The sequence below is a fragment of the Leucoraja erinacea genome, unplaced genomic scaffold, assembly GCF_028641065.1.
Source record: "Leucoraja erinacea ecotype New England unplaced genomic scaffold, Leri_hhj_1 Leri_122S, whole genome shotgun sequence".
NCBI classification, from domain to species: domain Eukaryota; kingdom Metazoa; phylum Chordata; class Chondrichthyes; order Rajiformes; family Rajidae; genus Leucoraja; species Leucoraja erinaceus.
Window position 1 is genome coordinate 115,001 of NW_026575484.1, and position 16,011 is coordinate 131,011.

The 16,011-nt window shown below is 47.5% G+C and overlaps 1 protein-coding gene across 9 annotated transcripts in view; it reads right to left on the reverse strand.

The window, feature by feature from the left end:
- Positions 1-16,011, reverse strand: part of LOC129715537 (misshapen-like kinase 1) — a 230,204-nt gene that overhangs the window by 69,775 nt on the left and 144,418 nt on the right. For all 9 annotated transcript variants that reach the window (XM_055665413.1, XM_055665411.1, XM_055665412.1 and 6 more), the window contains exons 8-13: positions 14,557-14,611; positions 9,801-9,879; positions 5,958-6,133; positions 3,313-3,382; positions 2,172-2,388; positions 860-976 (exon numbers count right to left, since the gene is read on the reverse strand). In XM_055665413.1, the coding sequence (XP_055521388.1) occupies positions 860-976; positions 2,172-2,388; positions 3,313-3,382; positions 5,958-6,133; positions 9,801-9,879; positions 14,557-14,611 (714 nt within the window). The remainder of the gene's footprint in view (positions 1-859; positions 977-2,171; positions 2,389-3,312; positions 3,383-5,957; positions 6,134-9,800; positions 9,880-14,556; positions 14,612-16,011) is intronic.

Here is a 16,011-nt window from a genome sequence, read left to right on the forward strand (position 1 = left end):
CCGATATGTGTGTGTGTGTGTGTGTGTGTGTGTGTGTGTGTGTGTGTGTGTGTGCGTGCGTGTGTGGGTGTGTGTGTGTGTGCATGCACATGCATGTCAGCATACCTGTCCCCATGTGTGTCTATGTGTCCCAGTGTTCGTATGTGTATGTGTGTAAGTGTGTGTGTGTGTGTGTCTGCGTACGTGTCCCGATGTGTGTGTATGTGAGTGTCTGTGTGTGTGTGTATGTGCGCATCTGTGTACGTGTCCCCATGTGTGTGTGTGTGTGTGTGTGTATGTGTGCATCTGTGTACGTGTCCCCATGTGTGTGTGTGTGTATGTGTGTGTGTATGTGTGTGTGTGTGTATGTGTGTGTGTGTGTGTGTGTGTGTGTGTGTGTGTGTGTGTGTGTGTGTGTGTGTGTGTGTGTGTGTGTGTGTGTGTGTGTGTGTGTGTGTGTGTGTGTGTGTGTGTGTGTGTGTGTGTGTGTGTGTGTGTGTCTGTGTGTGTGTCTGTGTGTGTGTTTGTGTGTCCCGATGTGTGTGTATGTGAGTGTGTCTGTGTGTGTATGTGCGCATCTGTGTACGTGTCCACATGTGTGTGTCTCAGTATCTGAGCGTGTGTGCATGCGTACACACACACACACACACACTGAACTTTATTTTTTCTCATATATTACATTGTTTACAGTGTACTATGTTTACATATTCTGCTGAGCTGAGTTTCATTGTTCTATCTGGAACATATGATAATCAGACAATCTCAACTCTTGAAACGACTTTGAAGGGTGCAAACTGCGAGTGCAGCACGAGGTGCAGTGGGTGAGAGTATTGACGCTGCTGCTGAGGGGGGGGGGGGGGGGGGGGGGGGATTATTGTACCTGCTCTCTCTCAGCTTGCCTCCTCTCCTCTTCCCTACGCAGCTGCTGCATCTCGTCCAGCTGTCGCTGGTGCTCCTTCTCCTGCTGCTTGCGGATTTCCCGTTCCCGCCGCTGTTGCTGAAAGTTAAAAGTGGCAAAAAGTCGATCAATATCGCTCAGTTTGTGCGCGCCAAACTCAAGGAGAACATCGGCTCGCCAACTTCTTGTGTCTATCACCAAACAAAATCACTTTCCTGCCATCTACCTTTCCGCATCTACAGCAGCCAATACTCCAGTGCTGGTTAAAACACAGGCTGTGTAGATAGACAATAGATAATAGACAATAGGTGCAGGAGGAGGCCATTCGGCCCTTCGAGCCAGCACCGCCATTCAATGTGATCATGGCTGATCATCCACAATCAGTACCCCGTTCCTGCCTTCTCCCCATATACCCTGACTCCGCTATCTTTAAGAGCCCTATCTAGCTCTCTCTTGAAAGCATCCAGAGAACCGGCCTCCACCGCCCTCTGAGGCAGAGAATCCCACACTCACCACTCGCTGTGTGAAAAAGTGTTTCCTCGTCTCCGTTCTAAATGGCTTACCCCTTATTCTTAAACTGTGTGGACCTTGCTTCTGGACTCCCCCAACATCGGGAACATGTTTCCTGCCTCCAGCATGTCCAAGCCCTTAACAATCTTATATGTTTCAATGAGATGCCCTCGCATCCTTCTAAACTCCAGAGTGTACAAGCCCAGCTGCTCCATTAGGTCTAATCGGAGGCTCAGAGGGGATAGAGCCTTCTCTGTTGCTGCTCCGGCACTCTGGAACACCCTGCCGTTGCACATCAGACAGGCCCCCTCACTGTCCATCTTCAAATCCAGTGTTAAAACGCATTTGTACTCCCTGGCTTTTGACCATGCCTGAGGCTTTGCTTCTGTTTGCGGTGTTTTTGATGTTTCTTTATTTTACATGTCTTTTCCTACTATTTCTTTTGATTGTTATTTTTGGTGTGTATTAACTTTTTTGTCAATGATTAGTGATGTACAGCACTTTGTTGCAGCCATGTTTGTTTTTAAAGTGCTCTATAAATAAAATTATTATTATTATTATTATTTATTATTCTCTCAGCATATGACAGTCCTATGGAGCGAAGAAAATAGGCGACGTTTCGGGCCGAAACCCTCCTTCAACTGATTGGGGATGATCAGCCATGATCACATTGAATGGCAGTGCTGGCTCGAAGGGCGATTGGCCTACTCCTGCGCCTATTGTCTATTGTCGCCCACAGCTCTAGTTTCCCTCTGCGGTTCCTCCCGCCACATCTCATCCTCACCTCCTCCAGCCGCCGCCGCTGCTCCTTCTGCTCCTCGATACGCTTCTGCCGCTCGGACAGGAGCTGCCGCCGCCGCTCCTCCAGGTCACGGCGAGGCAGCACGATCTGCTGCTGCTGCTGCTGCCGCTTCACCGCCTCCGAGCGCTCCTTGTTCTCCTGCTGCAGCCGCAGGAAGTCTCGCCGCAGCGTGGACTCGCCCGGCAGGTTCACGATGGAGCTGTCGGGCAGACGGGGGGGGGGGGGGGGGGGGGGGGCGAGAGGCAAACTCGTTAACAAGCAACATAGTAACCATATAACAATTACGGCACGGAAACAGGCCATCTCGACCCTTCTAGTCCGTGCCGAACACTTACTCTCACCTAGTCCCATCTACCTGCACTCAGACCATAACCCTCCATTCCTTTCCCGTCCGTGTATCTATCCAATTTATTTTTAAATGATAAAATCGAACATGCCTGCCTCCACCACTTCCACTGGAAGCTCATTCCACACCGCTACCACTCCCTGAGTAAAGAAGTTCCCCCTCATGTTACCCCTAAACTTCTGTCCCTTAATTCTCGTCATGTCCTCTTGTTTGAATCTTCCCTACTCTCAGTGGGAAAAGCCTATCCACGTCAACATGTCTATCCCTCTCATCATTTTAAAGACCTCTATCAAGTCCCCCCTTAACGTTCTGCGCTCCAAAGAATAAAGACCTAACCTGTTCAACCTATCTCTGTAACTTAGGTGCTGAAACCCAGGCAACATTCTAGTAAATCTCCTCTGTACTCTCTCTAATTTGTTGCCATCTTTCCTATAATTTGGCGACCAAAATTGTACACCATACTCCAGAATTTGCCTTGCACAATTTTAACATTACATCCCAACTTCTATACTCAATGTCTGAAGAAGGGTTTTGGCCCGAAACGTCACCTATTTCCTTCGCTCCATAGATGCTGCTGCACCCGCTGAGTTTCTCCAGCATTTTTGTCTACCTTCTATACTCAATGCTCTCTGATTTAAAAAGGCCAGCACACCAAAAGCTTTCTTTACCCGTCATTACTTCAGTCAGAGCCACACAGCATGGAAACAAGCCCTTCCACCCACATCACAAAGACGTACAGGCTTGTAGGGTCATTGGAAATGTCAGGTAACAACTCACCTGGGTTCCCCTTCTTCACCGACCTTATCCTCTTCCTCCTCACTACCGCTGTACTCGTACTCCGTCTCCTCTGTTTGAGACACAACCCGTCAATATTTCTTTGCAATGACTCTCAGATCAACAGTCAGTTACGTTTCACGAACAGCGAAAGGCCTGGATAGGGTGAATGTGGAGAGGATGTTGCCACTGGTGGGAGAGTCTAGGACCAGAGGCCACAGCCTCACAGAATTAAAGGATGTTCCTTTGGAAATTAAAGGATGTTCCTGGTTCCTTCGAGATGAGAAGGAACCAGAGGGTGGTGCGTGGGGTGGAAGATTGCAACCTTCATGCAGTCCACCCTGTTTCGACGAATGCAATCAACCCGGCGTGCACAATCAAATAGAACAAGTTGTCCTACAACTTTAGGCTGTGCACGCCATACGCAAGAAGAAGAAGAAGGGTGGTGCGTCTTTATGAGTTTATGAATGATTTTATGAATAAGTTTAAGCAGGAACTACAGATGCTGGAAAAATCGAAGGTAGATAAAAATGCTGGAGGAACTCAGTGGGTGATGGAGCGAAGGAGTAGGTGACGTTTCGGATCGAGACCCTTCTTCAGACTGAATAAGTTTATTGGCCAAGTATTCACATACAAGGAACACAAAATTGCTGGAGAAACTCAGCGGGTGCAGCAGCATCTATGGAGCGAAGGAAATAGGCGACGTTTCGGGCCGAAACGTCGCCTATTTCCTTCGCTCCATAGATGCTGCTGCACCCGCTGCTGAGTTTCTCCAGCAATTTTGTGTACCTTCGATCTTCCAGCATCTGCAGTTCCTTCTTGAACACTTCACATACAAGGAATTTGACATAGTGACAGTTAGGAATGACACATAAAACAATAATAATAAAAAACATAATGAATTATTAATTATTATAAAAATAATAATTTTATTTGGTATTATAAAAATAATAAATTCACATAATTAATCTGTGGAATTCCTTGCCACAGACGGCTATGGAGGCCAAGTCAATGGATATTTTTTAAGATGGATAGATTCTTGGCTGGTACGGGTGTCAGGGGTTACTGGGAGAAGGCAGGAGAATTGGGTTGAGAGGGAAAGATAGATCAGCCATGATTGAATGGCGGAGTAGACTTGGTGGGCCGAATGGCCTGAAGCCCTGTCCCACTTGGACAACCTTTTTTTTATATTCGTGGACATTTTTTAACAGGTTGAAAAAACGGCGCGACCTACTTGAGGCCACGAGTATGCGCAGACCACCCACGATCATGAGAAAGAGTTAACGAAGACCTCCTACGACCATGCTGCGAGTATGAGTTAAGGGCAAACTCGGCAGAGGTCGCCAATTAGTTCGTACAAGTGGGACAGGGGCTTTAATTCTGCTCCAGTCACTTATGAACTATGAAGTTACCACAACAAGGAAGGAAGTTGTGTGTTGAACGATGGAAAGAGAGGGAGGGGTGGTGGATGAGTGCACCTTAACACCTCAACTCATGAACGCCGGGGTGGGAGATTGCAACCTTCACGTGGTCTGCCCTGTTTCGACGAATGCAATCAACCTGGCGTGCACAATCAAATAAATCAAACAGAGAGCATATTAACGTATGGCATCTCTGTGTGGTATCTCAGCTGCACGGAGGCGGAGAGGAGAGCTCTTCAGCGCGTCGTCCACAGAGCGCAGAAGATTACTGGGACGCCGCTACCAGACGTGGAGGGCATCTACCACACACGTGCTTCAGGAAGGCCGTCAGCATCCATAAAGACTCCTCACACCCTTGTAACGGACTGTTCGAACTACTTCCCTCCGGCAGACGTTACAAGGCCTTCTACGCCCGAACCTCCGACTCAGGAACAGCTTCATTCCCAGAGCTATAGCGGCTCTGAACCGGCCCTGCTGAGTGCCCCCCCCCCCCCGGACTGTCTCCCATAGTCACGTTGCACAGACACAGCACTTTAGTCTGTGTGAACTGTTTTGACTATTTTACTGTTCTTTTTACAATCCATGTTCTCGGGGTATCTAAATATCTAAATCAATATTTTATTGGTTACGAGACCAAGTGCAGACCCGTGGGTCTGCCCCCCCGCAGACGTTCCCTACCCGTAGACGTGTCTCCAACTGAAGACTCGAGCACTCAGCAGGGCGGCTGTTTTTAAATGGCGTCTTTGAGGAGAGAGGCGGGCGCCAGCAGCCGTTATGGTCGCTTGCCCGCAGGAGGCGACAAAATTAGTGAGTGGGGGGGGGGGGGGGGGGGGGGGCGTGTGGGGGAGAAGGATTTTATTTAAAATGTGTACATAAACACGACGAAATTTAATGAGGAGTGGATACTTGGAATGAAAAGTAAAATCTCTACCGAAATGGAAAAAATCTGGGCGTTTGTGGGTCTGGTGTTGGCGTAGCAACGAATCAAAGGCTGGCACCCACAAGTCAGGCAGAAACACAGCCAGCCAGCAGCCACAGAGTTTTAATATTATATAGATTTATGTTATGACATCGGATGGAAGCTGCATACCAAATCTCGTTGCTCTTATGTGCAATGACAATAAAAGATATTATTATTATTATTATATTATTAGATCAAATAGAACAAGTTGTCCTACAACTTTAGACTGTGCGCGCCATACGCAAGGCCGCTTGAATCCTCCTTACCTTTCTCACCGCGCTTCTTCCGGGTCCGATCAATGTGGTCCTTCAACTGGATCCGGACCTGCCTCTCAGTCGGCTGGTCTCGGATGAAGCTATGCTTCAGCAACTGATCTGTAGACGGCCTCTGGGTATAATTTTTTATCAGACAGTTCTCAATAAATTCGATAAACTTCCTCGACCTGATACAAAACAAAAAGCACAATTAAACTTGGGGGGTGAAAAAAAATCAGACATGTATAATCAGTACATGTTGGAAACACAAATGGCAGCCAACTGCAGAGGGCCAATTAGCCTAGAAACCCGCACGTCTTTGGGACTTGGGAGGAAACCAGAGCACCTGGAAGAAACCCACGAGATCACGGGAAGAACGTGCAAACTCGGCGCAGACAGCACAGCTGCCTCACAGCGCTGGAGACTCGGGATCGATCCCAACTACGGGTGCTGTCTGTCCGAAGTTTGCATGTTCTCCCCGTGACCACGTGGGGTTTTTCCGAGATCTTCGGTTTCCTCCCACACTCCAAAGACGTACAGGTTAGTAGGTTCATTGGCTATAAGTGTACATTGTCCCGAGTGTGTGTAGGATAGTGTAAATGTGCATGGAATCGCTGGTCAGTGCCGACTTGGTGGGCCGAAGGGCCTGTATTTCTAAACTAAACAAACTAAACAAAACACAGGGCCCCTTCTGTGGAGAGAGCAACAGAATTTATCTTTTTAAGTCAGCGGCCCTTCAATCTAAACTAGGTTTTGGATTATTGCAGATACGTAAGTAGTTTGCACTTTCTCCACAAGTTAGTCCATGTGGATAAGGCAGGAGAATAGGGGTGAGACGGAAAGATGGATGGCGGAGTAGACTTGATGGACTGAGGCCTAAATCTGCTCCTACAACTTATGAACACTAGTTTACTTCACCATTATCTCCGGGAGCTCCGGTTTCCTCCCACACTCCAAAGGCGTGCAGGTTTGTAGGTTAATTGGCTTCGGTAAAATTGCAAACTGTCCCTAGTGTGACCGATAGTGCTAGTATACGGGGTGAACTCCGGTCTGTGCGGACTCGATGGGCCAAAGGGCTGGTGTCTGCGCTGTATCTCTGAAGTCTAAAAGTTAAGTCGAAAGTCTAATGTTCAAGAAGGAACTGCAGATGCTGGAAAATCTGAAGAAGGGTTTTGGCCCGAAACGTTGCCTATTTCCTTCGCTCCACAGATGCTGCCGCACCCGCTGAGTTTCTCCAGCAGGTACACAAAAGTGCTGGAGAAACTCAGCGGGGGCAGCAGCATCTGTGGAGCGAAGGAGATAGGCAACGTTTCGGGCTGAAACTCTTCTTCAAACTGATGGAGGGTGGGGGGGGTGGGGAGAAGAAAGGAAAAAGGAAGAGGAGGAGCCCGAGGGCTGAGGGAGAGCTGAGAAGGAGTTGGAGGGAAGGGGGAATCATAGAGGGGGAGCAGTTAGAAAGGAGGCCTTCCGGAGGGAGGAGGAGAACTTTTTCAAACTAGGCATACCTTGAGGAGATTTCGCAATAGAGTAGACAAAGTGTTTAAGAAGGAACTGCAGATAATGGAATTTTAAGAAGGAACTCTAAAAAAAGTTTCTCCAGCATTTTTGTCTACCAAAGTCTAAAGTCTAGACAGGTGGCTAGAAGAATGCAGGCGATGAACAATTCTGTTTTGCATCAAAGTTAGATCTACTGCTTAAATTTAAAGTGATGACTCAATTAGAAAAGGGTCCAATTTAAATATTAGTGAGTAAAAAGGTATTTTTAGGGCCTTCTGAGCTAGGGCTCTGGGAAGAAATCTGGAAAGGATGTCGGCCTTGCAAACTGTCAGAAATTGATGAATTCAGCGACTGTGTGAATCACGTCTCGACATTTCCCAGGCAAGGTCACCTCCCACCCCCCTGGTGACAGAGTTGCAATGTAGGAGATGCTTAATAATCACATCACCTCCCTACAGGCAGCTGTTCCAGCTGTTCCAGCAGCAGCAGCAGCTGCCAATGCTTTCTTGCTACGGGGTTACATACAATACACAGTGGTGCTCACACACCAACTTGGGAGGTAGGGCAACGGAGGAAGTCAGCTCACTCTTCTAAAACAACTCCATACCATTCATTTGATGTTGAATTTTAAGTTCAACCACAGGATTGGAAGGACACGGGCCAGTACAGCTCATTTAGGCATGGTCAGCGTGGATGAAATGTTTAGGAAGGGACTGCAGATGCTGGAAAAATCGCAGGTAGACAAAAATGCTGGAGAAACTCAGCGGGTGAGGCAGCATCTATGGAGCGAAGGAATAGGTGACGTTTCGGTTCGAGACCCTTCTTCAGAATGATGTGGGGGTGGGGGGGGGAAGAAGTAAGGAAGAGTTGGAGACATTGGGCTGTGGGAGAGCTTGGAAGGGGAAGGGCAAGAGAGAGAAAGCAGGGACTACCTAAAATTGGAGAAGTCAATGTTCGTACCGCTGGGGTGTAAACTACCCAAGCGAAATATGAGGTGCTGCTCCTCCAATTTACAGTGGGACTCACTCTGGCCATGGAGGAGGCCCAGGACAAAAATGTTGGCGTGGATGAGATTAGTTTGGAGATACAATGCAGAAACAGGCCCTTCGGCCCACCGAATTCACGCCGACCAGCGATCCCCACACATTCACAGTATTCCACACACACTGGGGACAATTTAAAATGTTACCAAGCCAATTAAAATCTACAAACCTGTACGTCTTTAGAGCGCGGGAGGAGTCTGGGGATCTTGGGGAAAAACCCCGTGGTCACGGGGAGAACGTACAAACTCCGTACAGGCAGCGCCCGTAATCAGAATCGAACCCGGGTGTCTGGCGCTGTGAGGTAGCAACTCTACCGCTGCTCAACCGTGCCGTGCTGAAGAGCCTGTTTCTATGCTGTATCGCTTCATGATCATCCAACTCAGTATCCTGTCCCTGCCTTCTCTCCATACCCCCTGATCCCTTGAGCCACAAGGGCCACATCTAACTCCCTCTCAAATATAACCAATGAACTGGCCCCAACTACCTTCTGTGGCAGAGAATTCCAGAGATTCACCACTCTCTGTGTGTGAAAAAAAATGTTTTTCTCATCTCGGTCCCAAAAGACTTCCCTCTTATCCTTAAACTGTGACCCATTGTTCTTAACTTCCCCAACATCGGGAATAATCTTCCTGCCTGTCCAACCCCTTAAGAATTTTATAAGTTTCTATAAGATCCCCCCTCAATCATCTAAATTGTAGCGAGTACAAGCTGAGTCTATCCAGTCTTTCTTCATATGAAAGTCCTGCCATCCCAGGAATCAGTCTGGTGAACCTTCTCTGTACTCCCTCTATGGCATTAATGTAATTCCTGAAAACCCACGCAGGTCACGGTGAGAAGGTACACACTCAGTATAGACAGCACCCGTAGTCCAGAACAAGGGGTCACAGTTTAAGGATAAGGGGGAAATCTTTTAGGACCGAGATGAGGAAAACTTTTTTCACACAGAGAGTGGTGAATCTCTGGAACTCTCTGCCACAGAGTTGAGGCCAGTTCATTGGCTATATTTAAGAGGGAGTTAGATATGGCCCTTGTGGCTAAAGGGATCAGGGGGTATGGAGAGAAGGCCGGTACAGGATACTGAGTTGGATGATCAGCCATGATCATATTGAATGGCGGTGCAGGGCCGAATGGCCTACTCCTGCACCTATTTTCTATTTTTCTAAGTAGTCATGGTGTATGTAACTTGGTCTAAACAGCACAGTCCAAAAACCGCCCATGTACCTCCATCTCCCAAATGTAGAAAGACTGCACATATTTTCAGACTAATATGTACAAAGGAAGTTTCATTCCCGATCACCGCACTGTAATCACTTACCATTTCTTAGATTTTAATCTGGGAGGTGGGTTTCTTGGAATAAGGAATAGGGCCCGCATTGGGTGCATGTCACACAGAGCTACGGTAAAACAGAAAGGGAAATAAAAAGAAAAAAGTGTAAAGAATAATCCTTTGCCCAAAATAGCAATAAACAATGTTAGCAAAAATCGCAGTTATTTAAAATCCATGGTAGACAAAAATGCTTGGAGAAACTCAGCGGGTGCAGCAGCAACTATGGAGCGAAGGAAATAGGCAACGTTTCGGGCCAAAACCCTTCTTCAGACTCTTTTCCATAATCTTGGAATTATGTACCATATGTTTATATTAAGTGTGGAAACTTCAAAACTACTAAAAATATGCACAGGAATCATGAGTAACTGCAGATGCTGGTTTACCAAAAATAAATAAATGGCACAAAGTGCTGGAGTCACTCAGCGGGTCAGGCAGCATGTCTGGAGAACGTGAGTAGGTGACGTTTCGGGTCGGGACCTTTTTACAGACTGAGAGCCGTGGGGAAGGGTAAACGTCCCATGAAGAAGTAGTGCAATGGCCTGTTTCCTTTATCCTCGTTACGGTTTTGTGTATCTTTCATTCACTTGTTCTGTATCTCTCTACATCACCGTCTATATATCTTGTTTCCCACTCCCCTGACTCTCAGTCTGCAGAAGGATCACATCCCGAAACGTTACCTATTCCGTTTCTCCAGAGATGCTGCCTGACCCGCTGAGTTACTCTAGCTCTTTGCGTTTATCTTCGGTGTAAACCAGCATCTGCAGTTCCTTCCCCCACAAGCATCGACTCTCAAATCACTTCGGCTCCTGAACAATGACCTGACTGTTAATGGTGGAAAAACTGACAGCATCACGAGAAGTGGTGCTTCATAAGATGGTCCACTTGACCAGAATGTTTCCGCGCAGTCAGTCGTGGCGACACGTTGCATAGTCAGGGCTTGTATTTACTCAAGCTTGCCCACACCGACCAACATATCCCATCTTCACTAGTCCAGAGCCAGCCACAAATGACCACAGGCCTGGTAGCTCCATTGTTGGCTAGGGAAGGTGTGAGTGATCTCAAGAGAGAAGCAACGTGGAGAGCTGTGGAACTGGTCAACTGCCATCGTGGTTGTTCCGAAGGTAGACACAAAATGCTGGGGGTGACCTAGCGGGTCAGGCAGCATCTCTGCAGCAAAGGAACAGGTGACGTTTGCAGTTAGAAACATAGAAACTAGGTGCAGGAGGAGGCTGTTCGGCCCTTCGAGCCAGCACCGCCATTCATTGTGATCATGGCTGATCATCCCCCTATCAATAACCCGTGCCTGCCTTCTCTCCATATCCCTTGACTCCACTAGCCCCTAGAGCTCTATCTAACTCTCTCTTAAATCCATCCAGTGACTTGGCCTCCACTGCTCTCTGTGGTAGGGAATTCCATAAATTCACAACTCTGGGTGAAAACGTTTTTTCTCACCTCAGTCTTAAATGACCTCCCCTTTATTCTGAGACTGTGGCCCCTGGTTCTGAACTCGCCCAACATTGGGAACATTTTTCCTGCATCTAGCTTGTCCAGTCCTTTTATAATTTTATATGTTTCTATAAGAAATCTCCTCATCCTTCTAAACTCCAGTGAATACAAGCCTAGTCTTTTCAATCTTTCCTCATATGACAGTCCCGCTATCCCAGGGATCAATCTGGTGAACCTACGCTGAACTGCCTCCGTTATGTAAGCTGTCGTGAGGCACTATTTAGAGTGTGGTGTTCAGTTCTGGCCACCACATTATAGGCAAGATGTCGTTACGTTGGAAAGGGCGCCAAGATGATTTACGAGGATGTTGCCGGTACTCGAAGGTCTGCGCTGCAGGGAGAGGTTGAGCTGGACCTTGAGTCCCGGCAACATCCTCGTAAATCTTCTCTGCACCATTTTCAACGTAACAACATCTATCCTATAGAAGGGTTTTGGCCCGAAACGTCACCTATTTCCTTCGCTCCATAGATGCTGCTGCACCCGCTGAGTTTCTCCAGCATTTTTGTGTACCTAACATCTATCCTATAACAAGGCGCCCAGAACTGAACACACTACTCTATTTCCTGGAGCGCAGGACAATGAGGGGTGATTTTATAGAGGTGTACAAAATAAGGAGAGGAAAAGGTCAGGTGGGGGGGAGGGGGAAGAGTTGGCCATAGTGTGGGGAAACGAGAACCCAGAGGGCATTGGTTTACGGTGAGGGGGGAAACATTTTATTTTTATTTGAGTGGTGGGTTTTTTTTCACGCAAAGGGTGGTGGATTTACGGAACGAGCTGCTGGAGGAGGTAGCTGAGGGAGGAATTATCGCAACATTTAACACCTTGCCTATCTCATCAGGGACTAACTTCACTGTACCATTCTACCGTTTTTTTTGTAAATTGCTGGGGTTTTTTTTTCCCTTTTTCCTTCTGCCCACAATATTTAATATGTAAAAGAAAATGTGATTCTGTTCCATTTTGTTTGTAGTTTGTTTGTTTTTTGCACAAAAGTCCGCGAGCATTGCCACTTTTCATTTCACTGCACATCTTGTATGTGTATGTGACGAATAAACTTGACTTGACTTGAGGGGTACGTGGATAGGACATGGAGAGGGATACGGACCAAATGCAGGCAAGTGGGACACATGTGGCTGGGACATGTTGGGCGGTATGGGCAAGTCGGGCATAGGGCCTGTTTCCACGCTGTATCATTCTATAAGGGCAACTTTAATTGGAATGCCAGCGATGTTTGAAGGAGGTTGACAGGGTGGACAGAAACTATTTCCTCTGGCAGAATTCCCAGAACATGGGGACATAACCTTGACATCAGAGCACTTGGGAACTCCTGCATACAAATCTCTCCCATAATCTGTGGCGGAAAGCAATCCACTAAAAACTAAATGCATGACATATTTAGAAGGCACAAGGGTAGTCAGGGATACAGAAGCAAGAGACGTAAATAGAAACATAGAAAATGGGTGCAGGAGTAGGCCATTCGGCCCTTCGAGCCTGCACCGCCATTCAATATGATCATCCAACTCAGTATCCTGTAACTGCCTTCTCTCCATACCTTTAGCCACATCTAACTCCGTCTTAAATATAGCCAATGAACTGGCCTCAACTACCTGAGAATTCCACAGATTCACCACTTTCTGTGTGAAAAATGTTTTCCTCATCTCGGTCCTAAACGATTTCCCCCTTATCCTTAAACTGTGTGTGACCCCTTGTTCTGGACTTCCCCAACATCGGGAACAATCTTCCTGCATCTAGCCTGTCCAACCCCTTAAGAATTTTGTAAGTTTCTATAAGATCCCCCCTCAATCTTCTAAATTCTAGCGGGTACAAGCCGAGTCTATCCAGTCTTTCTTCGTATGAAAGTCCTGCCATCCCAGGAATCAGTCTGGTGAACCTTCTCTGTACTGGGCAATAATGTCTTTCCTCAGATTAGGAGACCAAAACTGTACGCAATACTCCAGGTGTGGTCTCACCAAGACCCTGTACAACTCCAGTAGAACCTCCCTGCTCCTAAACTCAAATCCTTTTGCTATGAATGCTAACATACCATTGGCTTTCTTCACTGCCTGCTGCACCTGCATGCCTACTTTTAATGACTGGTGTACCAGGACACCCAGGTCTCGTTGCATCTCCCCTTTTCTTAATCGGCCACCATTCAGATAATCGTCTACGTTCCTGTTTCAGAGCCATCATCGGTTCTGACCTCCCTACCATCGAGGGGATCTATCTGTGGTTATCCGAAGGTGGGCCCCCAATGAAGGGGGGAAGGGGGGGAGGGGGTAGGTAAGAACAAAGGCCCGTCGTGGGGGGGGGGGGGGGGGGGGGGGCACCGTGAGAGGGAAGAACAAAGGTGGAGGGGGCGGGGGACCAATGTAGGGCCTGGTGCGGGGTACTTTGTAACTGCCAGTGTCCTTTATGTGGCGACTATTGCCATATGTCGGCAAGCAAAGAGTTTCACTGTGACTTGTTACATGTGGCAATAACCTATTCAATCATTCATTCAATGACCCGAGCCCAGAGTTGATGCTGACTGAACAGCAGAGCATTTCCAGGGAGTTAGATGTGGCCCTTGTGGCTAAAGGGATCAGGGGGTATGGAGAGAAGGCAGGTACAGGATACTGTTGGATGATCAGCCATGATGATGTTGAATGGCGGTGCAGGCTCGAAGGGCCGAATGGCCTACTCCTGCACCTATTTTATATGTTTCTATGTTTCTATTTCCTGATTTTATTTATTTAGAACAGAGAGGAGGAAACACTTTTTCACCCAGAGAGATGTGAGTCGGTGGAATTCTCTGCCTCAGATGTGAGGGCGGTGGGGGTCTGTTCTCTGGATACTTTCAAAAGGGAGTTAGATAGGGCTCTTAAAGATAGCGGAGTCAGAAATATGGGGAGAAGGCAGGAACGGGGAACTGATTGGGGATGATCAGCCGTGATCACATTGAATCAAAGGGCCGAATGGCCTACACCTGCACCTATTGTCTACTTAAAATTTCCAGCACCGACAAATTTTGTGGGAGCGTTAATAGCTCTCAGTTTAGTTTACTGTCATGTGTACCGAGGTACAGTGAAAAGCTTTGTCGCGCGCCACCCAGCCAGCGGAAAGACAATACACGATTACAACCGAGCCGTTTGCAGCGTGGAGCGATTGTAATATGTGATTGTAGATCTGCGTCTGTGGCTAGTACACCAATAGTCGCCTTGGTTGGGCGCCATCTTGGGAGCCGCGATGTACAAACACTTACGTGGAGCTCCTTCCGCCATTTCAATTGCAGTAATTCCCAAAGACCAAATGTCGCTCTGCAAACAAATCAAATGAACAGCGTCAGGTGAGACAAATAAAAAGTTGTTCATGCTATCAATAAAACATTGCTTTTCCAAGTTACACTCAAAATGCCGGAGTAACTCAGCGGGTACGGCAGCATCTTTGCAGAAAAGGAATTGCTGACGTTTTGGGTCGAGGCCCTTTATCAGACCGAGAGTCAGGTGACCTCTAGTTTCCCTTTCCCCTGACTCTCCCGCTGACCAGAGGAAACTCACACGGTCACAAGGAGAACGTGCACACTCCGCACAGACAGCATCGAACCCAGGTCTCTGTCGCTGTGAGGCAGCGGATCTACCAGCTGCGCCACTTTCTGGTGTGGCTGTAGAGTTGCTGTCTTACACCGCCAGAGACCCGGGTTCGATACCGACTACGGGCGCTGTTTGTATGGAGTTGTAGTTCCCCCCGTGACCTGCGTGGGTTTTCTCCGAGATTTTCGGTTACCTCACACGCTCCAATGGTGTACAGGTTTGTAGATTAATTGGCATGTTACATTAAAATGTAAAATTGTCCGTAGTGTGTGTAGGGTAGTGTTAATCAAAGATCCTATAGCAAGCAAGATAGACCACTCCTTCTAAATGCAATGGGCTGATGTGTAGTACGCAACGGAGCGGAACGTGGGCCTTTTTTTCATCCATTTTAGTAACCCGACCCGAGTCGCAGTGTAATCAACGTTGCGGGGGAACAGTTTGTGTTAATATGTTATAATTCTGAAAAAGAGGAGAAGTTTTTTACCAAAGAAGTTTGATTTGTACGAGGATGTTTCCGTAACCGGCTTCCGTCTCCGCACTTTGCTCCGCTATGATGGGATCTTTGGTGCGGAGACGGAAGCCGGTTACGGAAATGGGGGCCGAAAATTACCCATGAATCTGCCCATGACCGTTTTTCGTCGAGTGGACTATCTTTTTCGTCGAGTGGACTGTCTTGCTCGCTATAGGATCTTTGGTGTTAATGTGCGAGGATTGTTGGTCGGCACGGACTCGGCGGGTCGAAGGGCCTGATTCTGCGCTGTATCTCGACACTAAACTAAGTGGCTATTGTGTCTCGCACCTGCAATGGCAGCGAAAAATATTCTGTTCATTCTCTTTTTTGCCGTTTCACCACTGCATGTTGTTTTTTGTATATAAGTGCGGCTGCATCTTAAACAAAGCACTTCATTGTCTACAAAGGTATGCACAGGTCACGGAAGGTACTTGACAAGAAAATATTTTTCTTTATGTAGATAATCTGGCCACCCAGGAGGAATTAGAAATTCTTTGCGCAGGGTTTCCTAAAAATTCGTCACAGGTGTCTGCTTACTCTTGTGCATCCGTGGATGTGAGTGGGGATTAGAGGTTTAGACAGGCTGTAGGAGCCGGTTAGGTTTAGGCTAGCTACC